The sequence below is a fragment of the Sorex fumeus genome, unplaced genomic scaffold (genome assembly GCF_029834395.1).
Source record: "Sorex fumeus unplaced genomic scaffold, SorFum_2.1 ptg000003l, whole genome shotgun sequence".
NCBI lineage: Eukaryota > Metazoa > Chordata > Mammalia > Eulipotyphla > Soricidae > Sorex > Sorex fumeus.
In genome coordinates, this window is record NW_026606060.1 from 13,826,673 (window position 1) to 13,845,426 (window position 18,754).

General features: G+C 35.2%; 1 protein-coding gene across 4 annotated transcripts in view; it reads left to right on the forward strand.

The window, feature by feature from the left end:
- Positions 1-18,754, forward strand: part of CTNNA2 (catenin alpha 2) — a 1,325,246-nt gene that overhangs the window by 1,254,681 nt on the left and 51,811 nt on the right. For all 4 annotated transcript variants that reach the window (XM_056119733.1, XM_056119735.1, XM_056119745.1 and 1 more), the window contains exons 14-15: positions 5,935-6,048; positions 14,018-14,199. In XM_056119733.1, coding sequence (XP_055975708.1) covers positions 5,935-6,048; positions 14,018-14,199 — 296 coding nt within the window. The remainder of the gene's footprint in view (positions 1-5,934; positions 6,049-14,017; positions 14,200-18,754) is intronic.

Genomic DNA, 18,754 nt, shown 5'->3' on the forward strand with positions numbered 1-18,754 from the left:
ATATGTAGATAGCTCTGAAATATTTTGTAGAATTAACTGAATGTCACTCAAAATGTAAACTTCAGGTTCACCAGTCTTAAAATTTAGGTTAGTGTGTTACATTTGATAACATATTTGTGAAGATGGGTTTTTGACAGTTACTATGATCAAAAATCACATTTGAACTTCCAAATATAACTGATTGCCTGAGAAGTAGTATAATTTGCAACCAACAAACCGCTATTATGTTCAGTCAACTTAATCTATTTCTATGATCTATTTGATCATAAATAAAATTGTTGGGATTGTTGAAGCTATAAATTTGGGAATATATGGCATCACTAGCTTTGTGTTGTTGCCATGCTAACTTCATTTGCTATGCCTTAGTGTCCTCATCTGTAAATGGGGACAGCTGTTATTATAGCATAAAACACGAGTTTATACCTGTGCATTTAGAAGCTTCCCAAAAATGTTTCCTCTCCTATTTCTTCTGGAATTAAATTTATCTTTAATGATCAGTTAATGAAGTACAAATTGCTAACTATCATGATGTCAGTTTACAAACTGGAATTAGAGAATTTATTTTAGGACTAAAATAAAGACTTCAGAAATGACTTCTCATGTGCAAATTGATTAACTTACTACAGAGTTCTGCCATCCAGTTTGACTAAGAAGGCTTCATAAGGTTTCTAGGTTTTTATTTTAATCAGAAATAGTAATTATTATTTTTTAAATTTGATAGTTCAGTCTTTATCATTTATTCATCAGATGTTTATTTAATTCTTACTAGTTACTCCACTGTCTCGGAGGTATTCTAAATACGGAGTTAACCTCTGTATTTAAAATAGACAAAGATCATATTCTCAAAAAATACATATTCATTTGATTCATTTGGAGACAGAAAAAAATATAGGCCAAAAAAATATGAGTCATTGTCAGGGGCCAGAGAGATAGTACAGCTGGTGGGATGCTTGCCTTGTATACACAGATTCTATCCCTGCCATCCCTTTTGTTCCCTTGAAGCTGCTAGGAGTGGTTGATCTATAAACACAGAGCCAAGAGTAATCCTTCAGCACTGCAGGGTGCAAACTCCCTCTCCCCCTTGGGGGAAAAAAAAACTAGTCATTTCCCATAGATAAACCAAGGTTGTATAAAAGGAATAGAGCATTATGTCCATATGTGATTTGTAAAGGGTGGTCACTGATAAGTACCAAAGGAATTGAGCCCTAAATGTAGAAAAGGGAATATGTTACAGACAGAGGGGCGTGGTGTTGGGAGGGGGGGAGAAGGGGTGGCTACTAAAAAGTTCTGAGCAGAAGAACGACATAAGCTGATTTAACTCTTGATGGGACTAGCTGATTGTTTCTGCTAGTGGAAATAAAATGTACAAGGTAAGGGCAGAATTATGGGAAATCAGTTAAAATTCCAGAATAATTCATTCCAGAGATGCCAAGGGTCTCTAAGTTCTGAGTAAAGAGATTTTGTTCACTAAAAAAGTCTTTCATCTTATTTTCCAGTTTAATTTCTGTGATCTGTAATGCTGTAATTCCTTTGAAAGTGTCGTCAAGTATAATACACCCTCTGTCAGATTATGTCTTCATCTTTTGACTTGCAGTGAAAATCTCATATATATATATATGTGTATAGGTAAAGGCCCTCCCGTTGATCGTCGATTTGCTCGAGCGGGCCCAGTAACGTCTCCATTGGAGACTTTGTTGTTACTGTGTCTGGCATATCGAATACTCTTGGTAGCTTGCCGGGCTCTCCGAGAGGGGTGGAGGAATCGAACTTGGGTCGGCCATGTTGGCCGCGTGTAAGGCGAACGCCCTACCCGCTGTGCCAAACACAGTAACAACAAAGTCTCCAATGGAGACGTTACTGGGCCCGCTCGAGCAAATATATGTGTATATACATACATATATAAATAAAAGACTTATATATATGTATATATGATTTTATGTACACATATATATTTAAGTCTTTCCAAAGCCCTTAATACATGTTTCTCATATGTCATGAGAAACAACTCTGAATCCTTCTAGACTTCTCTTTTCATGCTTCTCTAAATAAGCTGCTAGGAAATAGTTTGAGCATTGGACTGGGAATCAGAAACAGGACAGTTGATCCAGCTCTGCAAATAATATGTGGTGTGGCCCTGGACATGTTGCTTTATTATCTTGGGACTCTCTAACAGGTTTAGAGTAGTATTATAAACTACAAAATGGCAGCCATTTTAAAGACCAAATTCTTGTTTTCTGCAATTGTACAGAAAAGCCTCACTTTCACAGTCTAAATTTGGAAGTCATGGGACCAGAGAAATAAGAGTGGGTTTTGATAGCCATGAAAGACCATATCTGATACCACTTCAGAACTGAGACTTAATTCAGTTTTTGGTCTCCTATAAATTACACATTTAAAAAAAATCTTTTTACACTATAACATTATCTAATGATACATATCTAATTTTATCTGAGCCCATTTTCTTTTTACATGATTCTTTAATTAGCAGAGGTCTTTGACTAACTTAGGAAAAAAAACACTTATAATTAAAAAATAAATAACAACAGCAGAGTAGGAGACACATTTACATAAAATTAGCAAACTGCACATGCACTGAACTATTTATATGCATGACTTGGATGGTTTTGCTGCCTGTCTAAAGGCACAGGACATATTTCAAGCTCATCTCTTTGCCTGGTGGCTTTTGTGATAATTGAAAGCATGGGTTGTGGAATCCTCGGCTTTCTAGGGGTAACATCATGGAAAATGAACAACTTTGAACTTGATTATACAATGGTACAATGGGACTTAAATGTTTCATTAAAATCTTGTAACTATGAAGTCCTTTATCTCAATGTCTGGCCTGTAGTGGGTAGTAGAAATAATTGCTAATATTGTTGCTACCCTGGGGATATATTTTATTAAGCTTAAGAATTTTTATTGCTATTTAGTTTGGATTTATGATTTTAGTTTATTTGCAAAGCAGTGTTACTTATTTTCTTGCAATATTATTTGAAAATAGTATTAAAATTAATGCATCAGTCTTGTAATTTAGGTGACAACAGAGGGATAGTCAGTATCTCTTGACATCTGTTCTTACTATTTCTCTTATCTCTTCCCCCTGTGGCCTCCCTCAGTTCTCAGTTCTGTGGGCCAGTATTCCAGGGTTAGTTTTCATTGCCCATTGTCTATTCCCTTGTTATTTCAAAGGATTTTAATTTTCATTTGACCTTAGAGTCTTGTGAGATAGGAAGGGAGGTCTCAATTGTTTTCTTTATTACATGAGTGATAGGATAAAGCCGAAAGAATGAAGTGACTTGCAAAGGATACACATTTGTGAGTGGCAGAGTTATCCAAAAACACTCTGGTACTCTGAGTCCATATCAGGCAACTTTTATGTTTATTTCTGAGCTATAGTTGTTTGAGTAAACTTGTGTTGCCAGGTTGTGTTGGTCATTGACTCGTCAATTAACTGCACAGATGACAGAAATGTTTGGATATAGTACTGCGGACTCTGTTACATTTACCTTTTTTTTTCTGTTGAGTGAGGTTCTCCCTTTTACTTTTCTTTCCCCTTTTCAAAAACTAAAGATGAAAAGTGCTTGCAGTCTTGTCATCTCACCTGTCAGCAGAATTTACCAACTTGCTGTAATTGTCCCACAGTGTACTCTGCAACAGGGAGAGATGATCAGAGATTCTGATTCTGTCCACAATGAAAACAGAAGTCACACTTTACTCACCTCATCTCGCTTTAGTTAATGAAGCCCGAGAACATGATTTTGTTCTTTCCTCCTTCAGTATACCGAGGAAAGAAACTGAGCATCTGTAGATGACAGAGTTAGTGTTAACTAGGTTGATGGTGAGAGAGAAGGAGAGTAAGAGGGATATGTCAAAGCTGGAAAATCACTAAGCAAAATGTGATATTGGCATGAGGACTCCACATTTTAGGCCTGTCTGTCTGACCAATCTCAGGGCTTTATCAATAACCACAGCTGATTAATTGCAGTCACATATCCAAACAAAGCAGCAGAATAAAAGTGTGCCCTTTTGGATGGAGAATGGATGACGTCATCAATTTTGTTTCTTCCTTTGAAAGACAGTTCTAGGTGGTAATGCTGTATCCAAGAGACAGTTTGTGGGTGATCATTACATTTCAGGCTGCAGACAACTGCCCTTAGAAATCTCACACTAATTCCCTATCTTCTCTAATTTTCCTACAGCCTCCAGGATTCAGCCTCTTCTAGTTTATGAGGCCAAACCTAATAAATGCTTCAAATCATCCAATTTGGAAACCTTGCATGCCTCAGTTTCCTTTTCTGTAAAGTGGAGAAAATTGTGTCTAAACAATTGTTAAGAAATCTGACTGTATGTAAATCATTTCTAGAAAACAGTGATGGACTCACAGGGAATAATGAAAGCTCTGTTATTTTTGTTAAAGTGGTAAGGGTTTTAACTCTAGGATTGGAGAATTTTTGTTTTTCCCAACATTAATTTTATTTATATCGATGCAGTTGTGTAATTTAAGTTACTAACTTCATTTCCCTTACAAATACACATATATCCGTAGAAATATAATTACTAGATCATGTGAAAATTTTGTTTTTAACTTTTTTCAAAATCTCCCATGCTTTTTTGTATATAGTGACAATATCAATTTATAAAGTCATCAATAGTGCATTGTATTCATGTTATCATGTGTTGCTTATTTATTATTCTTAAAGAAATGTCTATTCAGGCAGTTTGTTCATTTCTACATTGAATTGTCTTCTAGTGAATGTAAAAATGCCTTCAGTTTGAGTATTAACTTCTTATTAGACCACTGATTTACAAATACTTTCCTCCAATCTTTAAGTTATCTTTTCACTGTATTACTGGTTTTACTTACTGTGTAGAACTTTTTAGTCTGATGTCATATCACTTTTTTCCTTCACTTTGTTGCTTGTGCTTTAAATGTTATTTTTAAGAGTTTTTTACCAAGATACATGTTGGAGAGCTCCGTTATACTTTCTTCTAAAAGCTCTTCGGTTTCAAGGTTTATATTTAATTTCTCAATCCATTTCAAGGTAATTATTTTTGTAACTGGTCTAAGGTTTGGGGTGCAGTTTCACTTATTTCATGTGAATATTCAGCTATATTTACAATATTTTTGAATTCTTCTATCCATTAAATATTCTTGGCCCCCTATCAAATATTAACTTATTGTCTAGACTTAGGTTTATTTATGAGTTTTCAATTTTATTTCATTCATTTGTTTGCCTGCTTTTATATAAGTAACATAATGGTTTGATGATCACAGTTTAAGAATATAGTTTGGTATCAGGAAATTGATTCTTTTTCTCAAATGGGAATGATTTTTTTATTATTCTTGAAATACACACACCATTCTAATTTCCAATTTCCGTTACATCCCAGGAAATTGATTCTTATGATCCTTTGAAATTCCAATTCAATTTTAAAATCTATATTTTTCCTTCTAATTTTACTGAGTTGGATCTTTTATTTTGTCCTTCGTTAGTTAGCTAAGAGCTGGTTAATTTTGCTTGTATTTTCAAAGAAACTACTCTTAGTTTGAGCAATATAGGTTTTCTTTTATATATTAATTTCTGTCTAATATTATATGTTTTGTCTGCTAACTTTGGCCTTGGTATGTACATAATTTTTAGTTCCTTCAGGCATAGATGAAGGTTCTTATTTCAATTTTTTTTTTGGCTATAATACCTACAAGAGGAGGTAACAAATTAATATTTATTTAAAAATATAAATTAGGGTAGTATGATTTTCCTGACTCCAGCTAAGCATTGCCTCCATATATAACTACTTATTTGCAAATATCAACAACTTTTCTTTACTGGGTGCAACTTTACTGGAAGATGTGTGTAGATGGAAGTGGACATTTGTAACTCCAAATATAAAATGTTCTGCCCCCTACCCCTTTTTTCTTCTCTGTATGGTTAGACTCCAGAAGAGCTAGAAGATGATTCTGACTTTGAGCAGGAAGATTATGATGTACGCAGCCGGACGAGTGTCCAGACTGAGGACGACCAGCTCATTGCAGGGCAAAGTGCAAGAGTAAGTAGACTGCAAGGACATTGGCTGTAGCTCTAGGACTGTGTTTAACAGACTTGTTTGTGACAAAGTCTTAATTCAGCGAATTGGCACTCCAGAAATTAATGGCTCTGAAAATATGCTCTCATTTGGGATTGTTGATAGGTATTCAAATTTTATGTTTCAGCAATTTACACATTACATAATAGGAATAAACACCTATGTTTTCTGCTTTCTTCTTTATTTTTTATAACCTATCAAAGAAAACACTGATACCTGTATGGATTTTGTTGTTGTTGTTGTTACTATCATGAGATGGTTTAATCCCAATAATATCCTGATTAGATTGTCATCAGCTGGAAGAAACAGGAATGTTCAAATCTTGCATGAGTTCTGGGACTGTTGTTTTCCTTGATGTCACTCAACTTCCTAACACAAGAATCAGTGATGAATGTAGAAGTAGTACCGTTTTGTTACTGATAGAGCTGCTCCCCACAGACTAGCCTTTCATAACAATACCACATCTTTTAAAATGTATTACAAGGCCTATCAGTATCACTACCACTATCACTCCATTGTTTATCGATTTGCTCGAGCGGGCACCAGTAACGTCTCCATTCATCCCTGTCACGTGCTAGTGTAGCCTGATGGCATATTGGGGGCTCTTTCTGGGTCAAACCTCTCCTCTACTGCCCAGTGTGTACATATGATTTGAAAGTACTGTTATCTCTATCTACCATGTGATTTAAAAAAAAAAGAATCTAGGGACATAGTAGAAATACTACATTTTAAGTCATCAAGCAGGAAGCACACAAACACACACAAATTCACCACAATGACAGACTTTGGAACACTTCTGTACTCCTATTGATGCAATTGCAACATAAAAGAACCAACGAGAATCTCAGCATTGACTAATCAAGTCAACTTTCTTTTCTTGAGGGTAGATGCACATAATCTAGGCAGGTTATAAGTTTCCATTGGATAAAAGCAGTATAATTTAGAATTAGATAGTTCAATTACACATGTTATGTTTCAATTAAGAATTGATGGGAAACATGGAGTTGAGGGAGAGTAAGCAATTTAGGATATGAATTATGACATCCTAGGAAGTTCACACTGACTTAAGAATTATTAATAGTACATAGTAGTCTAGCAGAGGGTAAAATAAAGAGGATAATGGAGACTGTCTTAAGTTGAATCACTATACATAAAATTTAATTTTTCTCATGTGCTTTCATTTTCAAATAGTCTCATCTAACAATTGAATTATAGAAAATATATATTTGGATATTGATAGAAAAATGCATGTATAAAAGTCAGAACATTAAATATGCATTGAATTTGATTTCAGGCAGACGTGATTTTTTATTGTAAAGGTTAGAGTGAGGATATTGATCAGTTATATGTTGCTTAATGTCTCAGAACATTAGTGCTATTATTTGTAAAATATAAGTAATAGAGATACTTTATGGCAGTCTTTCAAGACTTTAATATTTGTAAAACAATGAGTACAATAGCTAACATGCATTGTGTTCAGTAAGATTGGACTGATAATTAGTCTTTAGAAGTAAAAGATCTTTTGGACATGGATTGGTAAAAGTAGAAAAGTACATAAGAAAACGTGAAGCCTCCTACTCCAAAAATTCCTTGTGGACTCTAACCATTTCCTTTTTACAATATTGAAAATTGGGAGTTTCATAAAACTCAGAGACTTTGAGATTAAGTTTTCATAGAGCTAAACTACTTTATCAATTAAATCAACTCATCTTCAATCTTGGGCTAGAGCGATAGCGCAGCGGTAGGGCATTTGCCTTGCACGCAGCCAATATGGCCTACCCGAGTTCGATTCCTCTGCCCCTCTCAGAGAGCCCGGCAAGCTACTGAGAGTATCTCGCCCACACGGCAGAGCCTGGCAAGCTATCCGTGGTGTATTCGATATGCCAAACACAGTAACAAGTCTCATGATGGAGACGTTACTGGGCCCCCTCGAGCAAATCGATGAACAACGGGAGGACTGTGACCGTGACCATCTTCAATCTGGAGTAAAACCAGAATTTTGTCTAAATGACAAAGGACCAGTGTGAGTAACTTATTTAAACTGTTTGAATTCTACAGTCTAGTACCTAGTGACATTTTTTCAAAGAACAAGGCATATTACACAACCCTTATCTAGCTTTACAATCACCATTTTGTCAAAATAGCATGGTTAGTCACATTCCTTTTAAATAAGAATGCTGTCTCAGCATGCTTACATCTTATATATCTTCCTTAGACATCGAGGCAATGATGGTGGGTAGAAACAAAGGTCAAGTAGCTCTCAATAACAATTATTTTTTCCAGCATCTGGAAAGACCATATTCTCTTTGGAATACATGAATTTTGAATATGGTCCAAAATAGTAAGAACTAATCCAACACTTGCTAGTTTCTCTTTGAGATCCGTCATGTGGTCTGTGTGATTAAGTTCCAGTAGACAGCACTTGTTATTGAGTCAGCCTATTTTACCCTATAATTATATAATGACAAATCAGAGACATAGAATTATGACTGTAAGTTGGAAATAAGATGGTACATTGAATTGCTGAGATGACAGATGGTCGAACTTTTGACCAGAGAAGCATGTTAACTTGGTGAAAATTGTGAAGGAGGCAAAAGTTGTCTTTGACAGTGTAAGTTTTTCCTAGCAGCCTGTTCCCCTATAAATTGCCTTATTTTATGTTCACATTTAGACAGTATCATCTCTGAACATGAAAATTTAATTTAAAATCAATGTATAATATGAGTTTTAATACTGTCTTAACAATGATCTCAGATTTTTGGAATTAGGATTTCTATTTTTTCTAAATATCCCTGACTACTACTGGTTTACAATATTTTATGAGACTCCTCATACCCTGCTCTGAAAAATTATGAGAGTGATCATACTGTTTCATCTTAGACACTACGTGTTATAACTTTTTATTCAAAGGTAGATGTAGTTAAAATAAGTTGACAGAAATCTTCGAAATTTATCCTTGGTGATGAAGTATATTATTCAGTTACACAGATACAATTTTAAGGATGAACTTGAGTAAGTTCTGACTTTGTGATAACTTTCTTAATTTCTCTATGCTTCATTAACTTATGTATATAAACATGATACAGCATCTACATTATAATGTCATTAAGAGATCATATGATGAAATACATTACATAAACCATATCATATTGATTATGGAAGATGCTGGTTATGGTACAGTAGCTAAGCAGTCTTGAAGAGAGACTGATCATATAATGTATTCTTAAAGAACTGGACAGTTCTGTCAACCATGTACATTTTCACTTAAATTACTGGGACAATTACCCCAATTTCCCAATTATTTTTATAGCCTAAAAATAATGTCCAAAGATTTAGTCCTTAAATTCTAATATATATTCGCTGACTTTGAAACCATGTGACTCTTAATGGCATTCTGAATTTTGGGCATTTTAATTTTGCTTATAAAAACTTATGTAGGAAGTCAATGTTTCATACTCATACATACTTGATAAATGAATATTTCTCATTTTGGGAACCCAACAACCTCAAAGTTATTTTTCTCCCTGATTGGAAAACTAAATATATTAAAAGCTCCTTGAAATGTAATTAGAGATTCTGGCAGTATAGTTATTTGCTTGTGTCAGAGATTTGAAGTTCTATTTATATACACATATATAAACATACCTATATATATGTTTATATATATGCTTTGATAGCAGTACTAATTATAGAACTGGGTTACATACATCTTAGACTTATATTCTACCACCAAGCCACGTTGCAGCCCTGCTTTCTCAATTAATAGGTGGCATTTGCAATACTAATCACCAAAATGATTAACTCTTAAGAAAAAAAAAACTGGGAACATGTTGCTGTGGAAAGACTTGAAGATTCGTTTCTCATGTGACCAATTTGAGGCCCTAGAGAGCTGTCTGTTGCCACTATGAATAGAAAGTAGAAAAGTTCATACTGTCCCGGGTGATCACATCTCATAAACAGAAAAGCTAATTTGTTCCTGCTCCTCTTGGTCACGAAAATCATTTTTCTCATGTTCCTTTAGTTTGAGGGAATGAACAATTACATGTACTCCACTTGATCTAACTGTGGCTGGTGTTTAGGACTTTTTTTTTTCTGGTCCTAGTGAGAACTATTTTAATGTGTTAACATTTCAAACTGCTGAGTTACATTGATAAGACCTAATTAAAACTCATGTGTTGAATTTTAATTTGATTAACTTGCAAATTTCACAGTTTGTGATCTACTGTTTATAGATAACCTTTTTTTAAATTCTAATTTCAGAAAAGGTCAATTATGAATTTTTAAAAGCCAAATGCATTTTGAGACTATTTAGGAAAAGACTTTGGCTCATCGATAGCTACATAAGCAGAAGCAAATGTAATGACACTTGCACCCAAGTCACACCCCATTAAGTGCATTATGCAGGTCGAGCACCCCTAGAGTCAAAATAACATCATCCTACACAAATCTTCTTTCAGGAGACCAGATTTTCTTTAGAATTGTGCCCTTAGAAAATGTTAGTCATCTCTGATACTTTTCTTGAACTATGTTGATGCAGTGAGTGGTAAAATGTTTTGTCTAGTCAATCAAAAGATAGTTATTTAGCTTCCATTCTGTGCAGGAAACTGAAATCCCTACCCCAAGGAAGCTTAGAGAAAAGTCAGTGGTAGGACATTAAAAAGATTTAGTCAGGTGATACTCAAATGCAGAATTGTACAGTTGAAACTCCAATCATTTAATTGACAGAGAATGGCATATCGTTTAATGCACAAATTAATGTATTTGGGGACTTTGAAATTTCACTGCTTCTCTGGAGATTGGATCTAGATTCTTTGAATCTGAAGGGCTATTGGGAAAGTTTATAGATAAATGAGTTATATGTGTTTTTTAACAAAGAAACACCTAGTAAACACTGAAAAGGATGCTTTCTTGCTTGTTAAGATATATGAAGTCTAAGTAAAGCATTTCTTTTTTTAGGGAGACAGAAGTATCTAGGTCATATTTAAGGATATTTCATGAGTGCAATTGTCTATAAATCAAAACCTATTTTAAATGCAATAGGATAATTACTATGTTATTCTTATTAAACTATCAATATTGCAAATGTTATAACAAATCCTTTTATATATTAACTGTATTCTAAAGTATCTTACTGAGCACACTTAATTCTGGAATTGCCCACATCCCAGCTTGGAGTATGAAATTACATCTTTTAGTTTATGGATGCTCTCTCTTTTCTTTCATATTTAAAAATAGATAAAATTACTTGTAGGTCACGGATTGATTCAAGTAGTTAGAGAATATGCCCACATGTGTGAGTCCCTGGTTTTAGTTCCTTGTGCCAGAGAGATAAATAACCTAAAAAGAATTATATGATTTTTTGAAAATCTGGCTCTTCAAATGTAAACTATAATTTTTATATAGACATAGACACATATATACAATATATACAAATATACAGCCATATGCTACATATAAATTAGCATACATAACAGCATAAAATTTAGTAAACCTAGTTATCAGTAAAAGAAAATGGAACAAAAGAGTTTCTAGTTAAATGATTCCCTAATGCAAACAAGACAAAGATCCTTCTTTCTCTGGACAGATAAGACTCATCAACATATTCACAATCTGATGAGCAGAGCTTGTGATTTCGGCATCTCTGGTCTACTAGCCCAGGGTTACTAAGCAGTATTGCTTCTTGTTCCAGATGTGTTTAGTGGTTCACTCAGATATTTGGATTCTATTCCTCCAGCTTATTAGTTACACAACATTTTGGGGGAAGAGTTTGAAATCATTATTAGTAGAAGCAATAATATTTATCTTGTAGTATGAGTAAAAAAGGTTAACAATTGTGTGTTTGTGTGTGTGGAGAGAGAGAGAGAGAGAGAGAGAGAGAGAGAGAGAGAGAGAGAGAGAGAGAGAGAGAGAGGAATGTGTACTTATAAGTCTCAAAACATGGTACCCCCTATCCTGTTTCTACTCCTGGAAGCATATCAGTCTTCTATTCAGCTGTATAGTCACTTCTCTCTCCCTTATATTTGATGACAATTAATACATTAGAAGGGCAGCTGAAAAAGAAAACTAATGATTATTGAATGGTATTCACATCATGCTTTGAGGAATTTTGGTAGGTACAAAAATAAACATTACATTTGCTGTTATCATAAAGTTTAAAATATTTACTCTCTTTCTAAAAACTTAAGCATACAGACCATTGTGTCTAAATCCAAGTCAATTACCAGCCAGGGTACAAGCTGAGCCTATTTTTTCTTTTGTAATATTATTTTAAAGGGTTCTTGGGCTACATCTAGCAGTGCTCAGGGATCACTCTTACCAGGGCTTGAGTGAACATAAGTGGTGCTAAGGAAGGAACCTGGGTCTGCCACATGTAAGTCATGTGCCCCACATGACATACTATAGCTCTGCCCTGTCCTAGTTTTTCAGAAGTGAGCCACAGTAAAGCTAGAGCTGATAAGCTTATCTTCATGCTCCTATCTGTGAATCAGACTGTGTGAGTGAGCAGTGAGATAGTGTCAGACATTTCACTCAGGGTCTGCTACATAAATGGTGTTTAACAAATACTCTCAATTCTACTATTCATGGCACTTAGAAGCCATAAGGTCACTAGGAATCCATAAACATGGATTACTGAATCATTGCTGCTGAAGAAAATACAGAATTTGTTACCCGAGAACCATGAGTTTCACCATTTTCTTGAAAAATGAATATGTTAACTTGTTTCCTGAGTGCTTCTGGATAGATGCCTTATTCTATATTTTTGATTCATTAGTCTCAAACTTACAGTCAACCATGAACTCTGTAACATCCCTGAGGAAAGCTCATGCAACTTTAATTTTTTCCCCGCAAGTCCTATCACTACCACAGAAGGACTCATATAGAGTAGGTGAGCTGACACAAAAAGCAATACTGAGAATCTCGTGTTCAACCTCATCTGGGAACAAATGTATTGGGCGACTCAAATATTTTACCTTTGTCACAATTGCGAATCAGTGTCAAACTTTTGTATTCAGGCTTACTACCATTTGTGGTGTGTGTGTGTGTGTGTGTGTGTGTGTGTGTGTGTGTGTGTGTGTGTGTTTAGTGACAGGAATGAAACTCAGGCCCTCATATGTAAGAGCATATGCAAGGCATATACTCTTCCGTGAGCCTTGCCTCTACCCTGCAAATTCCTTGTAGACTGGGAAGAGTTAAAAATAAGGACTCCATAAATAGTAAGATTGACAGTATAGTTATTCCTCTTTTTCCCCTTGAAATAGCAATGAAAAATCTACCTTTTCCTTCAAACCCTACACTTTATCCTTCCCCATCCCCATCACATATCTGCAATACCCAGAAGTTCTCAAGAGAGTCAGGGTCATCCAGGATTATCAGAGAGAAGGTAAGTGAGAGATGTAAATGGGTGTTCCTGACCAGAAATGCCCCAATTGAAGAATTTTGTTCAGCCTCTAAGTGAACTTTTAAATTAATTCTCATAGAATATTTCCCACCCTGCTGAGATGCTCAGACATTGTTGAAACTTCCTTTCCTTCTTTTTTCCTTCTTTTTTCCCCTGCTCAGAACAGATTTCATTGTTGAAAGAGGTATATTCTTTCATCTGGTTCAATTTTCCTGAGATCAAATATAAAAAGTGACAAGAATAGATTCTTTCAGGCAAACATATGTCATCAAAGTGACACAGAAGTTCTGTTACTCTCAATGTATACATACCTTTGGATACTTTGCGTTTTTTGTAGGTGGGTGTGGGGACAGGGATTTTGGGAACCTCATCACCAATCTGTGCATTAGCCTTGTTAAGATGTACTTTCCAGAATGCTGGAGCAACCTGTCCCCTTTACTAGGGTCAAACTGGTAAAACTGGGGGCAGAGTGAACTTTTCCTGTTCATATTTTCTTTGTCAATATTAGTCACACTCTTTCCACAACCTACACAGGCCATCATGGCACAACTACCACAAGAAGAGAAGGCGAAAATCGCTGAACAGGTGGAGATATTCCATCAGGAGAAAAGCAAACTGGATGCTGAAGTGGCCAAATGGGATGACAGTGGCAATGATATCATTGTGCTGGCTAAGCAGATGTGTATGATCATGATGGAAATGACAGACTTCACAAGGTGAGACCCAGAGCTAGGAAAATGAAGACTTCTCATTAAACTCTGAAACATTGCAGTGTTTGAGAGTGTGGGAAAGTCTGATGAACTCTTAAAATATTTCATCGAGCAAGGCAGTGGTGTCAAAAAACAGACATGTGTAAGTCACAAGTTGGAGGTAATTCTTAGCAGATAGAGATCTTTGGACAAAGGAGAATAGTTTTACTTTTGTAATGGTTTGAATGATCTATTCAAAGTCAGTCATAGAATCAAACTCCAAAGGGTTGGATAATTTGCCTTTGGTCATTGCTATATGAACATGTATTTAAATATTATTCTAAAGATAAAGTGAATAATCTGTCAATATTACTGTGGGAAAAATATACCTTTGCATCTGTATATGCAAATAATACTGCTTTAATGCTAGCTCACTAGCATAAATTTCAGTTTATATTTTCCCTGTACATAAAAGAGGTAGGTTCAATAATCTAAGATCCTTTCATCTTGACAGAGAAATTAAATATTATATAAATTTTATTCCCTGTGGCTCTGAGCAGTACTTTCAATAAATCAAGAGACAAGTCAGACTTTTTTCAGGAGCTTTTTGTTTGTTCCTGCCAGGGGTCATTGCTGATTCTGCCATTACATTTTTACTCTTCTTGTTAAAGGAAGGTGACAATTTTGTTCTTACTGTCACACAAAAGGTAAGCCAAGAGAATAAAACCCACAGGGTAAAAAAATTCCCTGGATTTAAGTATAAATTCCTGGTGAATTTTGGCAAGACTTTTACTGTATTTGTATGCTAAATGGAGAAATAATGCTTGTCAATGGGAGAGCTTTCACATTCAAAGTAGTAATACAAGTGTAAATTATGTTGTCATACAAATGTAAGTTATTAGTTTACTATAGAGTTTTCATTTTTCTGAGAATATAGTCATATGTGCACACAAAAAAGATGTTCTACTGATTAAACATAATATTTTTTATTAAATCTATGTAGCACTGTAGCACTGTCCTCCCATTGTTCATCCATTTGCTCGAGTGGGCCCAGTAACGTTTCTATTTTGAGATTTTGTTGTTACTGTGTTTGGCATATCGAATACGTCACGGGTAGCTTGCCAGGCTTTGCGGGCGGGCGAGATACTCTCGGTAGCTTGCCGGGTTCTCCCAGAGGGGCGGAAGAATCAAACTCGGGTCGGCCATGTTGGCTGTGTGCAAGGCAAATGCCCTACCCACTGCGCTATGCCTCCACCCATTAAATCTATATAAGATACATTGTAATTCAATAAAAAATAAAATAAAATATATATGGTAATATCAAGGCATTGCCTTATAGGAGAAAAATGGTCCTCCCCTTCTCTTCTTGCATTCACTTAGTTGTAGTACTCACGCACCTGGCTGCCAGTGACTCACTCTTCTGGTGAAGTGCTCACCCCAACACACCTTCCTTGCAATGCATGCGAGATCATATAGTTCCTGGTGCCAGGAATCCCAGTTGCAGTGATTCTGGAAATACCCTCAACCCTTTTGGGTATTGCCAGTGGAAGTACTATTGACCTCCTGCCTTTAAGGCAGGTGCTGCCATCCAGCTATCTCTCATAGCCTCAGGAGATTGTTTAATGTTGCTGGATATTTATTAAGAAATGGTCACAAATGAATAGAAGTGTAATATAATATAGGACATCTTGGCCTCACCAACTTTACCCTTTGATTTTAGCCGGTATATATTCTTGACATTGTTCAGTACTTTCTCCAAATACTTTTTAAATTGTTTTTCACTCCAATGTAATGACTTTTATGTTATGGGGGTAACCTTTAGGGCTTTTGAATGCCATTGTATTCATTAAAAGTTCAGTTTTTGTACATTTAAAGTTCATTGACTTTACTGATTAATTTTGTACACATGCACACAAAACAGTAGAAAAAATCAGTCATTTAAGTTTGAATTTTCTACAAATTAGACTCTCATGGCTGTCTTAGTCATTACTTTTCAAGGCCTATGTAACTTTATTTGATTGCTTTCTACATTATAATATCGTATCTATATGTTAGATATCATGTGATCTGTCAATAACATCATAAACAACTGATTTCATTAAATTAAAGTGAAAAGGAAATTAATCTGTTAATCTTACTAGTTTAGATCAGTAGAATGCTAGAATGCTTTATAATATTTTAGGTTATGTATAATTATGGTCAAGAAAGAGATATAGGGATCTTCTTAGTTGAAGTTAAGACAGACGTTTTGTTAATCAAAGTATAATATTATTTTATTTTTGCTTTTTGGACCACAACCTGCTGTGCTCAGGGCTTACTTCTGGCTCTGCACTCAAGGGTCACGCCTGGTGGGCTAAGGGGACTGTATGAGATTCTGAGCATCAAGCCCAGGTCAGGTATATGCAAGGCAAATGCCCTACCCATTGTACTGTGGCTCCTGCCCCTCAAAGCATAGTTTTAAAAATTTTCTTCAATTTCCTAAGAATTTCCTATAATCACTTTACGACTGGTATGAAAAAATGAAATGTCTTGGATGCTCATTGTGGTTATCATTTTTTTTCTCTGCATGATGAGTAGTTTTGTCTTGCTTTGTGAGAGCAAAGGGAAGAGTACAGTAATTAATGACCAGGGAAGGGGAAGAAAATGTGAATTTGAAATAGAATTTAGAAAGCCAGGTTTTGCTGCTGCCTTTATCTGCAGAACCTTTCCTTTCCAAAGAAAGTCGATGACTCACATCTTTCTTCGTGGCCTCTCACCTAAGTTCATTGTACTTAACCAGAGACTGTATTATTATTGCCCTTGCATTTTCCACTTCAAGGAGGAATAATCCTCCTCTAATGACTCTGTGTGTACTATTTTCACTTACTTAAAGCTATAGATAACTAGGAATTGAAACCTGATCCTGAAACCATATGTTTAAAGGACATTTGGGTACAAATATAACCTTGCATTCATTATCTTGTTATTTTATTCCTATCAGCTAATACATTAATTTGATTCAGTAATCTCAGTGATATCCACTCCATTATTATTAAAATTGGAGAAGTTCTGCCTCATTATTTGTGTAATAACTTCTTCATGGAGGATAAAACTGATTATGTCTCCTGTCTTTTTTTCTGCTTTTTTTCTGTCGTCCATATCCTAGGGATTGGCAGGAGCACTGCTCTGCAGAGTGAGCCTGTGCTTCCTGTGTCAGTTTCAGAAGGATTAGCATTTATCAATCATGTGCCCAAATAACAAAAGGTGTGTAGGTGACAGCTCAGGAAGGATACACAACTTTAATTGTGTAGCAAAGGGGGGAAAAGTCTTTGAAGATAAACAAAAAGTTCTGGTTTTAAAAGTAACTAGGTTGGGCATAAATGGAAATAAAAAACAAACAAAAAATTAAAACAAAAAAAAAACGAAAGAAACACATTAAGATACAATCAAATATTAAATACTGAGCACTAAACTCCAAAATCAGATATCATCCCTGCGGGAGTGATGTTACAGTAGGTAGGGAACATGCCTGGCACAGAGATGACCCTGGTTTGAGTCTTGGCATTACATATGGTCTCTAATCCTCACCCAGAGTGATTTTGAATACAGAGTCAGGAGTAAGTCCTGATATCCACTAGGTGTGCCCCGAAACAAAACAAAAACCAGGTGTCATCCTGATTTTTTTCTAAACTATTCCCACCTTACTGGTTTCAAACACTGGGATCCTCAGCACAGCCATCTCTTCAACTTGTCTTTCAGTTCAAATTATTAAGAAATACCAGTTCTTGGTCAAGGCTGACTTTTAATGTAATCACCCAGCCCACTTTGGACCAACACTTTCATAAGTTTACTCTTCTCATGAATAAAATACAAATTTTGAGTTCATTATTCAGTGCATACTTTTGTTATCCATTAGGCTTTATTTTTCTTTGTAGTTTACCTCTTGTTTGTAATTCATGTGATTTCACTCAAATAGTTCATGTCTACAATCAGCAGTTTTATTGAACTCTAGATCTATCTATTAAGACTTTGAAAAATATATTCTTTTTCAAATATGATTCTTACATACTATTTGTCTCATTATTGGATAGTAACTGTCATTTAGTAATAGAGCATTGATACAGTTTGAAGCAGTTTATACAAATTAGGTTGTTTAAGTTGTAAAATTAATTTTTAAAATATAAAGAAAACAAAAAATACTTTAGAGAGATAGTAGAAAGGTTAAAGAGCTTGCTTGTGTATAGTCAATCATGTAACAGAGCCTGGCAGTGGTTTCTCCCTGTTTACCACCAGACTTTGGTGGTAAACAGGGCAATGGACAGTGGTGGGGGCCCATCAATTCTTCCAAAATAAAAATAATAAGAAAGAGAATAGAAAATGACAATATGAAAAAATATCCAAATATTTCCTGCTTTATTCTAATAATTTACACTTTAATTGAAATTCACTCGCAATTTTTGTGTGTGATTTATATGTTACAAAATTATACTCATGCAGCAGGTAATGTGCTTCCATTGTATGTGGCTGACCTGGATTCAATTCCCAACCCTACATATGTTTCCCTGAGCATCTTCAGGCGTGACTTCTGAGCATAGAGCCAGGA